The 21,249-nt window shown below is 45.2% G+C and overlaps 1 protein-coding gene across 5 annotated transcripts in view; it reads left to right on the forward strand.

Moving 5' to 3' along the window:
- gfm2 (GTP dependent ribosome recycling factor mitochondrial 2) overlaps positions 1 to 21,249 on the forward strand; it is a 77,701-nt gene that overhangs the window by 22,882 nt on the left and 33,570 nt on the right. For all 5 annotated transcript variants that reach the window (XM_072516074.1, XM_072516076.1, XM_072516078.1 and 2 more), the window contains 5 exons: positions 2,814 to 2,902; positions 7,406 to 7,466; positions 10,869 to 11,057; positions 15,060 to 15,140; positions 16,828 to 16,976. In XM_072516074.1, the coding sequence (XP_072372175.1) occupies positions 2,814 to 2,902; positions 7,406 to 7,466; positions 10,869 to 11,057; positions 15,060 to 15,140; positions 16,828 to 16,976 (569 nt within the window). The remainder of the gene's footprint in view (positions 1 to 2,813; positions 2,903 to 7,405; positions 7,467 to 10,868; positions 11,058 to 15,059; positions 15,141 to 16,827; positions 16,977 to 21,249) is intronic.

Here is a 21,249-nt window from a genome sequence, read left to right on the forward strand (position 1 = left end):
TTCTTGGTGGCGGGAGGCAGCGCGCTGTTCGCTGGCAGGCGGGATTCTCTGTTTCCGCCGCTGTCAATGACAATTCTCATTTGGGCCACTGCATGCCACCAGGAAGCCGGTGGACAGGGGTGCATTGCTGGCAGGACCAGAGAATCCTGCTGCCAGCAAACAGCCAGAGAATTCCAGCCGAGAGCAAGTAATGTATCAACGTTTGTCAACGATACAAAGCTAGGTGGGAAGGTAAGTTGAATTTCTAGAGGCTACAAAAAAGGCAGCTCACTACCTCCTTCGCAAGGGAAATTAGGGATGGTCAATAAATGCTTGCCTTGTCTGTGACGTCCACATCCAAATAATTAATTTTAAAGATGTAGGTTAAGTGAGTGGTGTCAGATACTTTCAACCAGTTTGCTTACTCAAAGGTTTCACCAAGGTGTCTTTATTATCGAGGAGAACAAACCACAAACACAAGTTCAAATTCAACAATATTTATTTAACACAATTAACCCTTATATTACCCACAAAATACACTAGAGATACCCAAAATCAGTGTATACTACCTGCAATGATGGCTTGGTAGGGCTATGGATTTGAACTCTGCATTCCCCTGGTCCGTCTTCACGAAGGTGGTTATCGATAGCAGTCCCTTTCCCCTTCCCCTTTCCTCTATTGAGGAAAACATATTATTTTTGTAATGTGTTGTCAATCTAAGCTTGCCTACGAAAAACGCTGTAGTTCATAGAATTCCTACAGTGCAGAAGGAGGCCATTTGGCCTATCGAATCTGCACCGACCCTTGGAAAGAATGCCCTCCCTAGGTCACGCCCCCCCCACACCCCCCATCCTTTCCCCATAACGCAGTAACCCCACCTAACCTTTTGGGCACTAAGGGGCAATTTAGCATGGCCAATGCACCTAAACCGCACATCTTTGGACAGCAGTGAGAGAGATGGGCGGCGCTGGTGGAGTGGGGTCAAGGACCTGGAGGACTGGAAGAGGGATCCAGGGGGGAAACAGAGGGTGGGATCAGGGGCATTGAGGAGTGATATTAGAAGGGCCGGTGTCCTGGGTGTGGGGGAGTGGAGAAGTGGTGGGAGCTGTCAGTCAAGGTAAGGGGGGCTTAAAGGGCAGTGTGAAAGGGCAACACAGTGCCGCAGTGGTTAGCTGAGGTCCCAGGTTTGATTCAGGCTCTGGGTCATTGTCTATGTGGAGTTTGCACATTCTCCCCTTGTTTGCGTGGGTTTCGCCCCCACAACCCAAAGTTGTGCAGGGTAGGTGGATTGGCCATGCTAAATTGCCCCTTAATTGGAAAAAATGAATTGGGTACTCTAAATTTATTTTAAAAATGATGAAAATAAGGGCGTAATCAGTCCTGTCTAAATGTGTCCGTGTACCTCGGGGTGTCTACTGGACATGTTCTTGCATGGCTTTGAGTTCAACAACATCTCAATTATCCCCATAATTGAAGAATGATCTCCGACAATGTCCTTTACAATATATGGAAGAGAGGGCCAGCTGAGCCTACAAGTTCATAGAGTGGTGTGTACCACACTGGACACTAGCACGAACTTCAATAAGGAATGAACAAAGAAACACAACATTGGCCTGAATTTCCTGCTTCCCTGCCAGTGGTTTTTAGTGAAATTGAAAGAATAGGATTGCCTCTGGGTTCCTGCACGCCCCAGACTCGCAGTGATGTTATGCTGGGACTAGAAAGGCCTTGGAGGAGATGCCCCACCCTTGCCCCAATTGAGGTCCGTAGTGGCCAATTTAAGGCCGTTTCTTGTCCGGCCTTAATTTCTAGGCTTGTAGGATTATTTACCTGGCATGGGGGAAGCCCGGAAATGAACGAGTTTAAATGACAGATGGGAAGGAAGGATGCCTCCATCTAAAGCCCCCTTCTGATTTTGGGCATCCCCTCCCCCCATTATGGTCTGGTGGCCTCTGGACCTCCCTCTCCCTCACCACCCCCTCAGGCCATCCCTAATCTCCATAAACTTACCTTGCTGACCTGTCCTGGGACTTTGGCTCTGGCTTCTGCATTGTAAATTCTACGGTTCTATCTTCCCGAGGTTCCTCTTCTGTCCACTGCAGCTCTCGTCGCTGCAGGGACTGGAGAGCTGCCAGCCGTTCAGATGGCCAACAGCTGTCTTCCTCCCAAGTCAGGGACAAAAGTCTCGCCTGCAACTGATTGACATTCATTCAAGTATGAAATAGCTGAGGGGTGAGTATGTGTCCCCACTGACTCTTCGGATGCTGGAGAAGGAGACCCCGCCATCGCAAAGATTCTGGCCAGTGTTCCTCAAGAAACAAAATGTCCCTAACTCCTCTGTAACCATCAATAAGTGCCGACTGTGAGATGTGCCAGTGCAATGAGCTCTCTGACTAATCTAAACTCAATAAATAATAACAGTGCACACATGAATAAAGTGATACCAGTATAATGTGTAATATTTACAAATGAAATTTAATTTTGAAAAATACCCAATCGTGCCACCTTTATGCTCTTGGGTCTTATGTTAATAGCAATGGAGTTGGAAGGAAAGTTTTGGCTGTGATGTAGGGTCATCCTGAAGGCTGTTTTATTGCCTACCAGCTAAAATGCTTCCCCCAGTGCTGAATCACGTGTTTTCCGGGTTGCTGCCTGTACTTAAAACTTTAATTGCAATCTTGTGGGAATCTTGGCATGCTGTGGAGAATGGCACTCTGTTGACAAAATTGCCCCTCATAATCTCCTAAAGGGTGATCTTTCACATTAAATGTATTACACCTTATGCACATGGTCGCCCCTTAGGTCGCAGACTGATGCCATTTGGTTTTTTTTAGGCACAAACGCTGACCGTGTGGCGACAGGCGGATAAACATCACGTTCCTCGTATATGCTTCTTAAACAAGATGGATAAATCCAGAGCTAGGTAACAAATTCAACATCCACAGTAAGAAAATGGAGTCTTAGTCATTTGTATGATGGCTGGGGAAAAGGAGCACATTCCTACTTGGGACTCACTTGTAGCAATTCCCTTGCCCGGATAGATACAGCATTAACTGCACATCAATCTAAGTTGCTTCTAACCTGTTGCAACAACATGTCTCAGCCTCAATATCATCTTTAAAGCGTTAAATTACAAGGAGGCACCTGGACCAAATGGATACACGTTAAAATCCTTAACGAAGTGAGGAAGTTCAGGTTAATATTTTCAAAATATATTTTTAGATGATGGAGGAGGAATTTCTTCTCTCAGGCGGTAGCAAATCTTTGGAGGTTCCTTCTCCAGAGGGCTGTGGAAGCTCAGTCATTTGAGGCTGTGGAAGCTCAGTCATTCGAGTATGTTTAAGATAGAGGGATCAAGGGACATGGGGATAGTGCGGTAAATGGCATTGAGGGAGAAAATCAGCCATGATTAGATTGAATGGTGAAGCAGGCTCAAATGGCCTAATCCTGCTCCTATTTCCTATGTTTCTCAATACAGTCTATACTGATGAACTGGAGGATAAAAAGACTCAAATGGGGGACTATAAATTAGTTCATTTCACATTAATATGGGGCCAAAACACCCAGGAGCATCAATTAGGGTGTAGTTAAAAATCACTGAAAAAGTCACTATAGATCGTAGTTTTAGAGGCCAGGGGGCTGCATTTCCTGCCTGTTGCACCTGTGAGCTGAGCATTCCTGCGGTGCGAGGTTCAGGAAAAAAAATGTTATTGTCTAGGATACTGGACCAAAATATTTTAGTTTATTTTGAAAGACTGTGGAAAGAATACTTCACTCCAGGAGTGATTGCACAAAGAAATAGGGATTTGGTATTTTAAAACCAAATTTATTATTAATGCAATATTAAATTCTTTAACATCACACTTGAAAATAGCTTAGAATTATCCCTTGAGCAATACTACTCCATATAGTAAATACAGTATCCTTAATTACCATCTCTATTCCGAATTAAACAACAAGAAAGTAAAAAACATACAGCTCTCAATCCATCCGACACCTCAATGGCACAGAGTAATACTTGCTTTCCAGAACAGATTTGGCTCCTGTTGGATCTCCTGCAGCCTCTGGCTGGATGTCTTCAAAAAGCTGTTTAACTGGGTTCAGCATCTCCCTTGACCTCCGACAAGCCGGCACTGCTTTAAATACTATTAATCTTTTTTTAAACTATCCTACTGTGGGAGAACAATATTTTACTTGCGGTATAAAGGGTAGCCAGATTAGAACTCAACTCAAAAGCTATCTCAAAATGTCCAAATATCTTAGCTCCACCCAGCAGTGACATCATCTCCCCAAGCTGAAAATAAATTAACACTCCAGCCTGAAAACAGATGAACTCCCCAAGACACCCTCTAATCAAACAAAAGTGCGCTAGCCCAGGCTTTTGCAATGCACTATAATTCTATGAATGGTCAGTTTCACCTCTGGCAGCACGGTAGCACAGTGGTTAGCACTGTTGCTTCACAGCACCAGGGTCCCAGTGTTCGATTCCCGCTTTGGTCACTGTGTGTGCGGAGCCTGCACGTTCTCCCCATGTCTATGTGGGTTTCCTCCGTGTGCTCCAGTTACCGCCCACAAGTCCCAAAAGACGGGGGGCGGGATTCTCTGACCACCCACGCTGAAATCGCACATGGCACATGAGAATTACCAAAAACAGCCCCTGTGCCGGCACGCGATTTTCCGGCAACCGGAGAATCGCCACCATTTGCGCGCACGATCGACCCGGCGCCGGTTGGGGACCGTTGGAAAAGGCCCCCCCCCCCCCCCCCCCCCCCCCGGGATTCTGGTGCTCGACGGGCCGAGTGCCCGCTGAGTCATGCCGGCGTGGTTCTAATGTGGTTCCACATGGCGGGAACTCAGAGTTGCGGCTGATGTGGGCGTTATGGTAGAGGGGCGTGGTGATCAGACACGGGCGGGGGCGGCTCGACGATGGGCAGGCCCCCGACCGGGGTCCACCGATCGGCGGCCCATCGTGATCCGCGCTGGCCCACTGTGACACTGCGCCATATCGGTGGTGCCTGCGCTGAGGTGGGCCGCCGCACGCATGCGGTCGCGCGGTCTGTCCAGCAGGGCCCTGCCGACAGCCAGAGCTGTGGGACGCACACCGGAGGCCTGCTAACCCCCTGGAGAATGGGGTATCACCACGGACTTTCGAGGGGAAAGTCCGGAGTGATTCTTGCCCGTTTTCGGGCGGGCGTGGGGACTTAGACCCCAAAGGGATAATCCCGCCCATGATTGTTAGGTGAATTGGACATTCTGAATTCTCCCTCGGTATACCCGAACAGGCGCCCAAGTGTGGCAACTGGGGGTTTTCACAGTAATGTTAATGTAAGCCTATTTATGACAATAATAAAAATTAAAAGTTTTCTGCTCTTGCAAAACAAGATTATTTTAAAAACATGACCACTGCACTGTGACAACTGGACGACTTTCGGAATATGGGATTCTATGTTTTGGGCAGAGAGACACTTTTTTTCAGCTTGGGGAGATGAGGTCATTGCTTGGTGGAGCCAATGAGTGCAGAGAGACACTTTATGAAGCAGTGGATTGAGGCAGTTTTTGGAGAAAGCTGCAAAGAGAAGTTTTGTGGCGAAACGTTGGAGAGGGGAGTTGAATTCAGACCTGCCTGATGTTGAGTCCACAATTCTCCCACAGTTAGATAGATTGAGATCTGTAAGTTTTTTTTCCAGTTGTTTAATGCGAAATTGAGAAGTAGTGTTTAAGGTGTTATTGTAAGCTGTTATTTTCGGGTGTGAAGTTTAATATTGCTGTCATAATAAAGTTTTGTTTTAGACATAACCAAACCCTGGGCGGGATTCTCCGCGCCGAAATCGAGATCGGCGCGGTGGCAGAGAATATGCGTTGACACCGAAATCCGGTGCGACGCTGCTCCCGCGATTCACGTGTGCAGTCTACGCGACGCTGCTAGGGGTCCATTGACAGAGGCACCCCCCTGCGATTCTCCAAGTGTAACTGGCCGAGTTCCCAACGGCGTGGGTCTGTCATGGTCTCACCCAACGGGAACTTGGCGTGGCGGCTGCGGACTCCGTCCGCACCCGCCCTGGTGGGGGATGGCATCTGCTGTGGACCGGTTGCGGTGATAGGCAAACTGCAGTGGATCGAGACCGTCTGGGAGGCTGGCAGTGACCCGTCTCATGACTAGCCGCTCGAAACATTTCATGATAACAGATGAAAATTGCTTATTGTCACAAGTAGGCTTCAAATGAAGTTACTGTGAAAAGCCCCTAGTCGCCACATTCTGGCGCCTGTTCGGGGAGGCTGGTACAGGAATTGAACCATGCTGCTGGCCTGCCTTGGTCTGCTTTCAAAGCCAGTGATTTAGCCCTGTGCTAAACACCAGGTATATCTGGGCCACCGGTCGGTAGTCGTTGAGGCAGGCTACCTTGTTCTTCTTTGGTACTGGTAGTCTTCTTGAAGGAGGTGAGGACCTCAGAGCGGAGGAGTGAGGTGGTGAATATGTCTGCGAATACACTCACCAGCTGGTTCTTTGAAAGGGATATCTAATTAGTTCCTCTCCCTTGCCTTTGCCCCATAACCCTCTTTAAAAATTGTTTCATGGGATGTGTGCATCGTTGGCCAGGCCGACATGTATTGCCCACTCCTAATTGCTCGTGAGAAGGTGGTGGTGATCCGTCTTCTTCAACCGCAGCAATCTATGTGGTGCAGGTACACCCACAGTGCAGCTCGGGAGAGAATTCCAGGATTTTGACCCAGTGACAGTGAAGCACCTTGTAAAATGAACTTTGTAAAATGTTTTTATTTGAAGTAAATATCCATTTTTCTTTTGAGAGTTATTAGATTCTGCTTCAACAGGCTTTTCAGGCAATGCATTCCAGATCATAACAACATGTGGAGTAAAGTGTTTCTCCTCCTCTCCCAGCTATTTTTATTTTTGGCAGACAAATTAAATCTGTGACTCTTGTTACTGATCCTTTTGTTGCTCATTTTTTGCTTTATCAAATCCCTCATAATTTTCATCACCTCCTATCTAGTTTCCTCTTAATCTTCTTCACCCTACCGTGGTACACGAAGCAGAATTCTTCTGAGGTGAATCATTAAATCTGAACGTAATGGTTGTTGAGTGAAGACTATTTAATTTTAATTTTCAGAATTCATTTCGTTCCAATGAAAGGTCCACACTGTGGAAACACCAACTTATCCGTTCCCTCAACATTGAGATTCTGACGGAACTGACGATTGTTTCCAGCACCTTCTGTTTTTGTTTCAATTTGCAGTGTATGTTGCTTGGTGAGAACTTTCATTTCTTTCTCATTCTTGAAGAACGCCTTTGTTCCGGATTATTTTCCAGCACGTATTTGGCCAGTCCGAATTAAACTTATTTGTTTGATGTAGGTAGATTTGGAGTTTTGTTAGAAAGGGTAAATGTTACTGTCTCTTTGATCTGCAGTTTTTCTTACTCCATTGAAAGTATTAAACAGAAGCTGAAGGTGAAGCCACTTTTGCTGCAGGTAAGTTTTACCTTCAAAATGTGAAATAAAATGTACCTTTTGAACATGTCTATGAAAAGAATGTCATTGTTGCAACATTTTCACAAGTAACGAAGAATGCCTTGCTTAGAACATAGAACATTACAGCGCAGTACAGACCCTTCGGCCCTCAATGTTACGCCGACCTTTGAAACCACTCTAAAGCCCATCTACACTATTCCCTTATCATCCATATGTTTATCCAAGGTCCATTTAAATGCCCTTAATGTTGGCGAGTCCACTACTGTTACAGGCAGGGCATTCCACTCCCTTACTACTCTCTGAGTAAAGAACCTACCTCAGACATCTGTCCTATATCTATCACCCCTCAATTTAAAGCTATGTCCCCTCGTGCTCGACATCACCATCTGAGGAAAAAGGCTCTCACTGTCCACCCTATCTAATCCTCTGATCATCTTGTATGCCTCAATTAAGTCACCTCTTAACCTTCTTCTTTCTAAAGAAAATAACCTCAAGTCCCTCAGCCTTCCCTCATAAGATCTTCCCTCCAGACCAGGCAACATCCTGCTAAATCTCCTCTGCACCCTTTCCAATGCTTCCACATCCTTCCTATAATGCGGCGACCAGAACTGCACGCAATACTCCAAATGCGGCCGCACCAGAGTTTTGTACAGCTGCAACATGACCTCATGGCTCCGAAACTCAATCCCTCGACCAATAAAAGCTAACATACCGTATGCCTTCTTAACAACCCTCTCAACCTGGGTGGCAACTTTCAGGGATCTATGTACATGGACACCAAGATCTCTCTGCTCATCCACACTGCCAAGAATCTTACCATTTGCCCAGTACTCTGTCTTCCTGTTATTCCTTATTCCAGGGTTTTTCGTATTATTTTCTTTCCTAATACCTTGCTTTTATTTCTTGGGATTGACTACCGGTGTCCAGGGCCTTGAATTCGAGAGGCGTCCCCCAAAGATACGCCGGGGGATCTCAAAGACCCCGGGTAAGGTTTGCACGACAATTTCCTGGCGGTGTAAACTTTCCCTGGGCAATTGCCCTACACTGGGAACCATCCGAAAATGCAACTTAAATCACAAACTATGGATGGTTCCAACTGGATACACCAATAGTTATTCAGAAAATGTCAGAAGAGGGGCAGCATGTGGCGCAGTGGTTAGCACTGGGACTGTGGCACTGAGGACCTGGGTTCGATCCCGGCTCTGGGTCACAGTCCGTACGGAGTTTACACATTCTCCCAATATCTGGGTGGGTTTCATCCCCACAACTCAAAGATGTGCAGGTTAGGTGGATTGGCCACACTAAATTGTCCCTTAATTGGAAAAAAAATTATTAGGTACTCTAAATTTTTTTTTTTTAATGTAAAAAAGAAAAATGTCAGAAGAATTAAAACCTCCCCTAATCTCACGGTAACTATCGCACAGGTGCATCCCCCACTCACCACCCCACACAACTCCTCCCAAATCCGCGGGAGACTCTCCCATCCCCCAACAGGAGTCCCCACCTCCGACATACCAGGGGATTGGATTGGATTGAATTTGTTTATTGTCACATGTACTGAGGTACAGGGAAAAGTATTTTTCTGCGAGCAGCTCAACAGATCATTAAGTACATGGGAAGAAAAGGGAAGAAAAGAAAATACATAATAGGGGAACACAAGGTATACAATGTAACTACATAAGCATTGGCATCGGATGAAGTTGGATTCCTCCAATCCCACCTCTCAACTGTCCCCCACACATGGAGCATGGATGAATCGTGCTGTGAGCCGTTGATACTAATGCGGCTCAGTGTAAATCACTACCGGAATCATTTGGGTAGCTGTGGAATCCACTGTTTTTCCGAATTTGAACACACCCCAAATTAAGCACCTTGTAAGTCTGGCTACAGTTTGCCTAAATGAGACTGAGACACAGGAATGACAGGGAAAGCCAATAAATAATGTGTTATGGACTCCTCTATGGCTAACCTGTAATTGCAGCTCTAAACTTTAATGCTGAGGGACTAGATTTTGAAGGGTGGTGAAGAGGAGAGGGGGTGAGATTGACTTTGAACTGTTGCTGTCATTTGCCCTCTAAAAATGATTGCAACGTCTGGATGTCAAATACACAGGCTGATACAGGCTGCACTGTGCACCTTCCTTCCATCCCCCCACCCTGCCCCAGTGCCGGCAGTCATTGAACTCTGCGAGAATTACAACATTTTTGCACCCATATCGTTGTTATTTCTTAAAAGGTTACACTTTGTTCACTCAGCATAACTGAGTTTTTAATGATGATGTGAAAACGTTTGATGAAGAACAGAACTGGTCCTAAAAAAATAATTTTATATTTGCGGGAGACTGTTGAATGATTAATTGGTAGATTTACGTTTTTTAAATAATTAAAAGAAGATTCAGAATGTTTTGGCTTCTACCCCAATTTTGTGTCCCACATTTTAATTCACTATGTAAAAAAGAAAATATTTCATTCTGTTTCCTGTTTGTGTGTCTGTGAAAATCCTTTAATGTGATTGGCTGCTCGGAAGGCATAGCTGCTGCTGAATGCTGATAATGCTGCAACGGTTACAGTCCCACTACATGGTGATAGAATGGAATTCTTGTCAGTGTCTCAGCGCACCCTTGCTTTCACCACTGACAGCAGAATTTAGGGCAATACTTCTGCTGCATTTTCTAAAATGTTCCGCAATATTTTTGTTTTTGGTAGCTAATTCGTTCATTTGAGGAAAATGTTTATCTTTAACAGAAATTTCCATTTTTAAAATACATTTTGGTAATCAATTGGTGTTGGAATGTTCATTACAAATGTTACAGCATTACAAACTGCAAGATGCATACTTTCAGAACTTAAATTCCAAATATTCTATTTATGATTATTTTCTGCCAGTTGTTTTTCCCCATTTGTCTTTCAATACACTGAAGCATTATCGCATAAATATTTGGCTCTTCTCTTCAGCTCGGGTTTAAATGAGCTCTAATGTGATAAGCCCCTGAATCCATTTCATTTCAAATACTATGCAATATTTAGATCGTATCATTAGGGTTTGGGAAGACTGTATAGAAATGACTGTGATGCTTTATAAATAGTAGCAAATCGATCTACTTGGAGTACGTCAACCTGGTTGTTTTATGCTCCTTCATCCATTAACTTAAATGGAGCAAAGTCTAGGACAGGTTCATACTACAACCTACCTGATTCTCTGGTACGTCCTGTGCACAGTGACTCCAGTACGTTGAGTGCTGAACCAGGAAGATTTACCTTCATGTGGAATGCTTCCTATTTACCCTTCAGTCAAAATTTAGTTTAACATTGATTTAAAACTAGCCGGTCCCAAATCATTGTGTAGAATCTGATTTATGACTGATTATCGTGACATACTTTGTATGGTTTTCTTTAATTCCAGCTGCCAATTGGAACTGGGAAGAGCTTTAATGGGATAGTTGACCTTGTCACAAATGAAAAGGTTCTTTGGCACCCAAAGTCCGTTGATGATGATGACGGCGCAGTCTTCAGCCGAGATCCTTTAATGCCCACAGAAGACCATGAACTTTTCAAGGAAGCCAAAGATGCGAGATATAACCTCATAGAACAAGTAAAGTTTGAAAGTAAATGCTTAAAGCATTAATAGTCTGTGTCATGGGCTGGAGTTTGCGGGAGAGCACATATTGCTTGTTTGCCCCCTCCCCCTCAGTCCTGGCCAGAAAAGGCTGCCTTCATCGACATTACACTGCAGGTGGCCAAGACTGGAACTTCTGTCCCTCTTGCAAGGAAGTCCCATCCTTGAAAGCTGCTAGTCAATCTGATTTTTATTGGCGACTAGGATGGTAGTTTTCTGTATGATTGTTTTTCCCCTTTGCTTCAAACCTTCACCTTTAGTTTACCATTTTCTGCTCCCCTGTTCTATTCCAGACATTCAGCTGGTGAAGGAAAGAACTAGAGCCAACCTTTACACGCTTTTCGATTTATTTTACAGAGTTATACATTACAAGCATACACCTCCTAACCCAGCTACCACACTTTTTGAATCTATAGAAGCCTTACAGTGCAGAAGGAAGCCAGTCAGCCCATCGAGTCTGCACTGACCCTCCAAATACCTACCCAGGCCCACTCCCAAACCCCATCCCTCTAACCATGCAACCCCATCTAACCACATCTTTGGACACCAAGGGGCAATTTAGTGTGGCCAATCCAACTAACCTGCACATCTTCAGGTTGTGGGGCTGAAACCCACGCAGACACGGGGATAAGCTGCACATTTTGAGACCGCTTTAATCTGTGTCCATTTGCATGAGCTTAAGTGAATGCCAACCACCTGCATACAATTAACTGCGATAAACATCTAATTAAAATGGATCAACCGGTCTGTGAAACCTGTCCCATTTTAACATGATGCAGTTCACATAAACATCTCCCCAGTCAGACAATTTTCCAGAAGAGAGGGAAAAAACCAACCAATTTAGGAAAGTAATCTGTGAATTACGTCTATGAATGCGCCCACCCGGAGGCTATCGAAGCAGACTATAGCAATGTTACTGGCCTTGGTCTACAGTTCCACTTATAGGAACGAGTCACACTCCCTTTAGTAGTTGCAGTGAGCCCATACTCAAAGCATTCTAGTAGCCCATTTTAACGGTTGGCAACTCTCTGTGGCGACAGATAATTCCTAAATCGGTGTCTTCATAACTTGTTCTGAATTCCCCTAACTTCCTGTCTATTGAACTCAAATAATATATTCACATGGTCATTATTTTAAAGACCTCAGTCATATTCCTTCCACTTTATTGAATTAATACATTTTATAATGAGTTGATTTTGACTGCCTCTCAGCTTATTTAACTCTCACCTGCGATCCAGCTCTATCATTACCCAAGATAAACTGTATTCCTGGACAAGATAGTTTATCTATTACTCCTACTACCACTTCACCACTCTTCACTGGACTTTCCAACATTACCTTACATAATGGAACGCTACTCCTCTCACCCTGAATTCCACATATCACCATATTAACTCCTATTTGAATGGAGTTAATTTGGAACCATGAGAAAATGCTGATATGGGGCAGCATGGTGGTGCAGTGATTAGCACTGCCGCCTCACAGCGCTGAGGACCCGGGTTCGATCCCAGCCCCAGGTCGCTGTTTGTGTGGAGTTTTCACATTCTCCCCATGTCTGCGTAGGTCTCACCCCCACAACCCAAAGATGTGCACGGTAGGTGGATTGGCCATACTAAATTGCCCCTTAATTGGAAAAGAAAATAATTGGGTCCTCTTTTTTTTTAAATGTTTTAAATGCTGATGAGTTTATCATGAACCTTGTGACTGGGGAACTGCTTGTAGGGGGAAACAAGTTTAATACTGTCCATCAGAGAATTATGCAACCTACTGAATGTAGCAAGGGTTGACACGACAATCACAGACTCTCAAGAGCACTTTTATTAATGCAATAGTAAATTCACACACAGATAGAAATAAGGAAAGAGAATACAAAAAAGTACAAAATCATTTTGAAGAATACACAGCCCTATTTCAGATAACTTGCAATCATGTTAAAGAACATGATGCAATCATGTTAAAGAACATGATGCTGCAACAAAAACAGAAAATACTGAACAATCGCAGCAGGGCTGACAGCATCTGTGGAGAGAGGAGGGAGCCATCGTTTCGAGCCTGGAAGAATCATCCAGACTCGAAACGTTAGCTCCCTTCTCTCTCCACAGATGCTGTCAGACCTGCTGAGATTGTCCAGTGTTTTGTTTTTGTTTCAGATTCCAGAATCTGCAGTAATTTTCTTTAATCAATATGATGCTACATCTCTGGAACCAGGAATGTTTACGGGCGGCACGGTGACGCAGTGGTTAGCACTGCTGCCTAAGGCGCTGAGGACCCAGGTTCAATCCCGGCCCCGGGTCACTGTCCATGTGGAGTTTGCATATTCTCCCCGTGTCTACGTGGGTTTCACCCCACAACCCAAAGATGTGCAGGGTAAGTGGATTGGCCATGCTAAATTGCCCCTTAATTTGAAAAAAATAATTGGGTACTCCTAAATTTAAAAAAAAAAAGAAAAAAGAACAGGAATGTCTACAGGGTTTGGCCAACTTTCCATTCCACTGTTGATATGTAACAAACTTCATCCAAAATAACTCCCAAATGAAAATGGGTGCAATTGACCTTCTTGACATAGACATGATTTGCAGAGATCTTAAGCTCTGAATCAGTTTTGGTCAAGAAGAGGTTAATTTATTAGCGAGGGCTCAGAGAGCAACAAAAATTATGAAGTGAGTGGCTCTGAGAATTAAGTTTGTTTTATTCGATAAGATTGAAAGGGCACGCCAGTAAGGTGCTAAAATGCTGAAAAGCAGAGGTATTGAATGTGCATATTGGCTAATTTAACTTAAATTGTGATGAGGTGCTAGCACAAAATTAATAAAACTTCAGAGATATGGGCAGTGGAAAATAGTTTTCCCCCACGAGTAGTAGATCTTTGCGCAGGAGGGGTCTCAAAATGCTTTTGAATAGGATTCAATGAGATAGGTTCCAACCATGTGAGGGCAGTATTGGTTTTGACAATGTTTTGATGCAGTACCCATATACAACAGTCGGGGGAGCCTCTGAGCAATGCAGTTGCTGAAGGACCTGCCCATCAGTTCGAGGTTCCAACCTGCACGCCATGTTCCTGACATACCCACCCAGATTTTTAAATGAGGGCCCTCCAGCTCTGACATATCTGGCAGACCCTCTGATTGAGGCGGGAACTGCTGATTCGTGATGGAGAAATAGGGGTCGCCTCCACATGAAGAAACCGCAGACAACCAAACGTTACCCATGTGACGGGCGATGCGGTGTACAGAGTGCAAAGCGCGGGAAGTGAAAATGTGAACCAGTAAGGTGTGACTGGCGGGACTTTCCCGCGTTTCCAGTGGCAAGTTCCTCAATAAGAATCACTTCCCCGGTTTCTGAAATAAAAACAGAAGGCTCAGCAGGTTTGGCAGTATCTGTCAAGAGAGAAACAGAGTTAACTTTTTGAGATCCTGTGGGTGTGATTCTCCATCCCCCATCGCCACTGCCACCAAAACATCCTGCCCTATGACTCTTCCTCCGAGCTAAACCCTGGTTTCTGAATCAACTTCATTTATACTATAAAATGGACTGCATGTTTCAACAAGTTTATATTTGCATTTATTCAGAAGTCATTTTTAGACCAGCAGCTGTGGGATTTTGGACAATTCCCAGTCTCTGTAAAGGTCCATATTGGACGTTAATGTGAAAAATATAACACTGGCTGATACCTTTGTTCCACTCACAGACAGAACAATGAACTAAACGGTCAATAGCTCTGGCACTTTATCTGTGTGACATTTCACACAAAACAAAAGTAGCAACTTGTTTGGCTAATAATAACAATTCCTACGTGCCAAGGTCAAACCATCACAGCCTTGACTGGCTTGTACAACAAGATTGCAAATTTATCAGAATTGTCCTTGTTTTTGCTTTTGAGGATTAAAAAAAAAAAAGTTTTGGGAGGATTATACTCTTGTGGGAAATATTCTAAATGTTATAGCGACATTAATGTGGTGTTCATTTGTTTGAACACAGGTAGCGGATTTAGATGATGAATTTGCTGAATTGGTTCTGGAAACGCTAAGTGAGAATGTGGATGCAGTTCCTGCTGACAGAGTGAGTTTCCTAAATCTTAAGACTATGTCAGCTTTACCTCATGGGCACGTTTTTGAATCCTGCTGGTAGGCTGAAATGTGAGTCAGAAGCCCACACTGTGCAACAAAAAAAGTCACTCAGTGATTTTACCTGGAGTGGCCAATTAGTGGGTGCGGTTGCTGCCTAATTAAGCGTGGTGGGTGGGCTCTCGAAGCTGGAGGGCCAATCAAAGGTCTTCCAGTTTGAAAGGACAGCAGGCTGCCATGACAGGTAAGTAAGGGAGAAGACTGCTCAAGATGGAAATGTTAAACAGCCTAGCCACTCCTGTTGTGTGTGTGTATGTATGACGGGGGGGGGGGGGTTTGCAAGGAGGGTCTGCAGCTGCTCCTGCACCAAGGAAAGCAGGGCCTCATAACCTGCCTGGAGCGTCCCCTAGATCTGGGAGGCCACCTCCTGCAGGAACATGGAGACTGACTGGCGAATCCTAGTTGGCCTGCTTTAACTGGTCTTAAATGGCCCTTAATTGTCCCCCTGAACAAATCTGTCAAAAGAACAAAGAAATGTACAGCACAGGAACAGGCCCTTCAGCCCTCGGTCCTTTGTATAACATCAAATCTGAAAGTTGGCACTTCCAACAATGCAGCACTCTCTCCATTCTGCGCAGAAGCACATCAAACTTGTAGTGGCGCTTGCACACAGCGTTCTGGTTATTGACAAAATTAACATGAAAAATATTTTTTTTTAATTCTTCCATGGGATGTGGACATCACTGGCAAGGCCTTTCTAATCACCCATAAACTGAGTGACGTGCTAGACCAGGGTTTCCCAAACTTGTCCAGCCTTGGAAGCACTCGCGACCTCCCAAGAGAATCGGGGAACACCAAACTTTCATCTCATTTCAATGGCACATTTTAACCAGGTCACATGAATCCCCTCACTAGTCATCCTGTCAGAATCCAGTGCACAGAGAGGGCAGGCTCTGATTTGTCAATTTGATTTTTTTGTTCTTTGATTTGTGGCCGTTGCTCTTTCACGAATCTTCACTTCTGCTGACTGACTCGGCTCGCATGCAATTCTTCGGGTTAAAAAAAATACTGCCGTTTTGTCACGTGGCCTCCGGACTTTCGCACATCCCCTGGAGGCCTCTCACGGAACACCAGGGTTCCGCGGACCCCGGTTTGGGAATTCCTGTGCTCGGCCACTTCAGAAAGCAGTTAAGAGTCAACCATTTTGCTGGGGGGACTGGAGTCACATGTAGGCCAGGTAAGGATAACAGATTTATTTTCCTGACAATCAGTGATAGCTTCATGGTAACTAGCTTTCAAGTGCACATTTTATTAATTGAATTTAAATTGCACCAGTTGCCATGGTGGGATTTGAACTTCCTACCCCACCGAGCATTTGCTTAGGCCTCTGGATTGCTAGCCCAGTGATATTACCACTGTACCACTGTTTTCTCTCAAATATTGGCAGACCAATATGACGAACAAATTTGGAGAAAAATATGACTTGTAGATAATTTGTAAATCAAGAACTCTTTCATGTTGTAGTTTTTCAGCAGCTCAGTTGCAACACGATGTGTAGTTATCGAGAAACACCAGTATTGCATTTAGTATTAAACATCAGTTTAGTAAATCTTAAAATTGAAAGTAAAGATAACGTAAGTTTATTTTTTTTTAAACGCTGACCCTGAATATTTTAAATGCAGTTAAATGCAGCAATCCGCCGAGTCACATTGGCACAAACAGCAGTACCAGTTTTGTGTGGAAGTGCGTTGAAGAATAAGGGTGTGCAGCTGTTAATGGATGCCATCACAAAGTACCTACCGGCCCCAAATGAATGCCAGCACGATTTCATGTGAGTATTTGAGTTTCAGGAATAATGCTATAACAACTTCACCGGAGCATAATCAAACAAAATTTGATGCCAAGTCATAGAAATAGATATTAGTACATTCGGGTGGCTAAAACCTTGGTGAAAGAAGTGGGTTTTAAGGAAAATCTTAAAGGAGAAGAGGGAGACACAGTGCAGTAAGGAGGGACTTAAAAGCCATTGGGCTTGGACAGCTGAAAGTATGGCCACCAATATTGGAAAGGTCGGGAAGGGGGAGAATGTGTAAAAATACAGTGCACAGCTTTCGGAGGGTTGTAGGCCTGGTGGAGGTTACAGAGATGGGGGGAATAGGAGGCCAGAAAGATTCTTGAACACGTGACTGAGAATTTTCAATTCCTTGCATTGCAACGGGAGCCAATGTGGGTGAGCAGGTATTGGTGCAGGATAAGACATAGACAGAGTTTTGAAGGAGTAGAAGTTTATAGAGGGTGAAAGATTAGAGGCTAGCCAAGAAGAGCATTGGAATCGTAGAATCTGGGGGTGCCAAAAGCATGGCTGAGGTTTCAGCAGCAGATGGGCTAAGGCAGGAGCAGAAACGCAATGATATGGAGGTGAGTGTAGGCAGTCTTTGTGACTGAGAGGATAGCGGTTCAAGGCACAGTTGTTCGTCATATGAATTGCGAGGTTGAGAATAGTCTGGTTAACGCTGTGACCTGAATGGTTAGGATTAATCTGTATCCACACATTGGCTGTAAATTAAATTAAATTTATTTTTGGAGTAAAAAAGAAAGGGGATAAAATAAATGGTGAAGGAAAGGAGTTTATGTTGGCAGGTTGTTGTGAGAGGAGAAGGCAGCAGAGACGATGGCTTTGCCCTTCCAAATGCTTGACATGAAGTTGCGCCTTACCCAGAATTGGATATCTGACAAGTTGGCTCAGCACAGGCAGTGGAAAAATAACCAAGAGGTAGAGCTGGATGTCATCAGAATACCCACAAATGTTGACCTCATGTCTGTGGGTGGTGGTTCCAAGGGGTGGCCTGTAGTAAAGTAAATAGCAGTAATCCTTGGAGAACTCCAGAGATAATGGTGCAAAGGTTGAAGAGAAGCCATTGTTGGAATTTTACTGGCTATGATTGAATAAGAGTGTAACCGAAGAAGGACAGTCCCACTCAGCAAAACAGTGGAGAAAAAGCATTGGAGAAGAAATTGTGCGGTTGCGTATGTCAAATGCTTCAGAAAGGCTAAGAAGGATAAGCGGGAAAGTGCATGAGAGCGAGGGTGCCATTGTGACTTTAATTCGGGCTGTTTCCGTTCTGGGGCTGCAGCAGTGGAGGGAAGCTGATAGAGAGGTCAGCACTATTTGCTGGAAAGGTGGGCAAGGATTTGAAACGCAGCAATCGTTTCAAGGATTTTGGTGAGGAAAGGGATATTGGTGATGCCACGGTAGTTTGCAAGTTCAGAGACTACAAGGATAAGATAATGATGCTGGCATGTTTGACAGTACTGCAGAGGAGGAGCTATCCACAATGTTAGCTAGCTTGCAGGCTGGAATGGGAGGTTGGGCGGTCAGAGGTTTACTGGGGATTAAGTACCTTCACCACCACCACCTTCGTGCTCACTGAACTACATTGGCTCCTAGTTAAGCAACACCTCTATTTTAACATTATTATCCTTGTTTTGAAATCTCTTCAGAGCCTTGCGTTCCCTATCTTGGCAATCTCCTCCAGCCCCACAACCCTCCTGAACCTCCGTGCTGCTCCAATTCTGGCCCCGGAGCAGCCCTGATTTTAACTACTGCATCATTGGTGGCTCGGTCTTCTGAGGGCCCAAGAGTTGGAATTTCCCTCCCTGGGATCCAACCGCTTCTCTACCTTACTCTCCATCCTTAAGACACGCATTAAAACCTCCCACTTTGACCAAACTCTTGACCATCTGGCCTAATGTCGCCATATGTAGCTCAGTGTCCGATTATATTTGATATTGTTCCTGTGTACTGTGTACCACCAAGGGATTATTAACTACATTAATGGAGCTATATAAATGCAAGTTGTTGTTGATAGCACCTCTTTTATTTCCTTTTTAAATATTTTTATTGAACTTTTAACATTTTATACAAATCAAGGAAACAGTTAAACATGTGCCAACTACAAAAAAGCTCCTACCAATCACTATAACAACCCCCCCCCCCCCCCCCCCAATAGCTAACAGTGACCATATCCTTTAAAGTGCAAAATGAACAGCCGCCATCTACAATAAAACTGATCAATCGTCCCCCTTCTCAAGATACAAAAGCTCCAATAAGTCACCTAGCCACACTGCGGTGATAGGCGGTGTTCCCTGCCTCCAACTCAGCAGAATCCACGGGCTAGCAACGAGGAGAATGCCGGAACATCTGGCCTCATACCCATCCTCAGCTCCGGAGGGTCCGACACCCCAATTATAGCTACTAACAGACAGAGCTCTAAATCAACGCTCAGGGTTGCCGATTTGCTGTTGAAAAACTACCCCCAATAACACACCAACTTGGGACAGGACCAGAACATGTGTGTGTGGTTTGTCGGCCCACTTGAGCACCGTTCACACCTATCCTCACCCCCTCAAAAAAAATCGACTCGTCCTGGCCTTGGTGATATGTGCCCTCAACATCACCTTGAGCTGAATCAAATTCAACCTCGTACTGGATGACGTAGCATTCACCCTGGGGGAGGGGGGGATCAATGTTCTGGATCCTTTTCATCCACTCCAAGACTTTCTCCTTCCTTTGATAGCTATGAAAGCGGATGATCACCACCTGGGCTTCTGCCTGTGAGCCCCATTCCTCCACGACACAAACAGCTAGGCCCATTGCGCCCCACCCAACCTGGTTCAACAGGCCGCAGCTCTTCCCCAACTCCACTCCTGTACGCTAGCCACCTCGTTAGCAAAGTGACCCCCACCCAGGATCCCCCTCCAATGCCTCCTGACCCACTGCCCCCATCAACATGCCCAAACCTCAACAACATTAACAATTCTCTTCCCCCCCCCCCCCCCCGAGGAAGAAACCCCCCACCCACAAAACAGTCCCCTTTGTATTACCACCCCCAACCCCTAACAGAGAAAAAAACAAAACACACAAAGGCATAAGTACATTGCACGAACATCACCCCTTCATACACTGAGTCCTCCTCACACCGGTCTCAACATCTTCTCTTTGATGAGGCCTGCAGTTGTGCCAGGTACACCACCCCAAATCACATGCGCTTGCTGTAAAACATCGCCTTCACCCTGTTGAAGGCTGTACATGTCTTTTCCAACTCAGTCCCAATGTCCTGATATATACGCACCGTATGCCCAACCCAATCAATGTTCCGGATCCTTTTCACCCACTCCAAGACTTTCTCCTTCCTTTGATAGCTATGAAGGCGGATGATCACCACTTGGGCATCTGCCTGTGAGCTCAATGAGCTCTGTCCATCTTCAGAGGGGTGAACAGGCTCGAAGGGCAGAATGGCTGCCTCCTTCTATATTCCATGTTTCTAACACCTCCTCTCCTCCCACCAGCCGAGAAACTATCTCCGGAAAATATTGGGTCGCCTTAGTGCCCTCCACTCCCTCCGGCTGCCCCACCAACCTGAAGTTTAAGCAACTTGACCTGTTCTCCAGATCCTCCACTTTTAACCTCAGGCCTTTGTTCCTCTCCGCCTCCAACGAGACGAGCCAGTCCTCATGCTGCGACAAGGCCTCCGCCTGTCATGAGAATGTCGCTTTAAGAAATGTTGGCCGAGTCGCACGAGTATGTACCGCGTACCTGGTGGGTGGTGTTCTCACGTGTAATAGTGGTATCCATGTCGATGATCTGGCACGTCTTGCAGAGATTGCCATGACAGGGTTGTGTGGTGTTGTGGTCACTGTTCTGAAGACTGGGTAGTTTGCTGCAAACAATGCTTCGTTTGAGGTTGCGCAGTTGTTTGAAGGCAAGTAGTGGGGGTGTGGGGATGACCTTGGCAAGATGTTCATCGTCATCAATGATGTGTTGAAGGCTGTGAAGAAGATGACGTAGTTTCTCCGCTCCGGGGAAGTACTGGACGACGAAGGGTATTCTGTCGGTTGTGTCGGTTATGTACGCGGTACATACTCGTGCGACTCGGCCAAAGTTGTCTACCTCATACGCTGCAGGAAAGGATGTCCCGAAGCGTGGTACATTGGCGAGACCATGCAGACGCTGCGACAACGAATGAATGGACATCGCGCAACAATCACCAGGCAGGAATGTTCCCTTCCAGTCGGGGAACACTTCAGCAGTCAAGGGTATTCAG

This window comes from Scyliorhinus torazame, chromosome 9, assembly GCF_047496885.1.
Source record: "Scyliorhinus torazame isolate Kashiwa2021f chromosome 9, sScyTor2.1, whole genome shotgun sequence".
In the NCBI taxonomy this organism is placed as follows: Eukaryota; Metazoa; Chordata; class Chondrichthyes; order Carcharhiniformes; family Scyliorhinidae; genus Scyliorhinus; species Scyliorhinus torazame.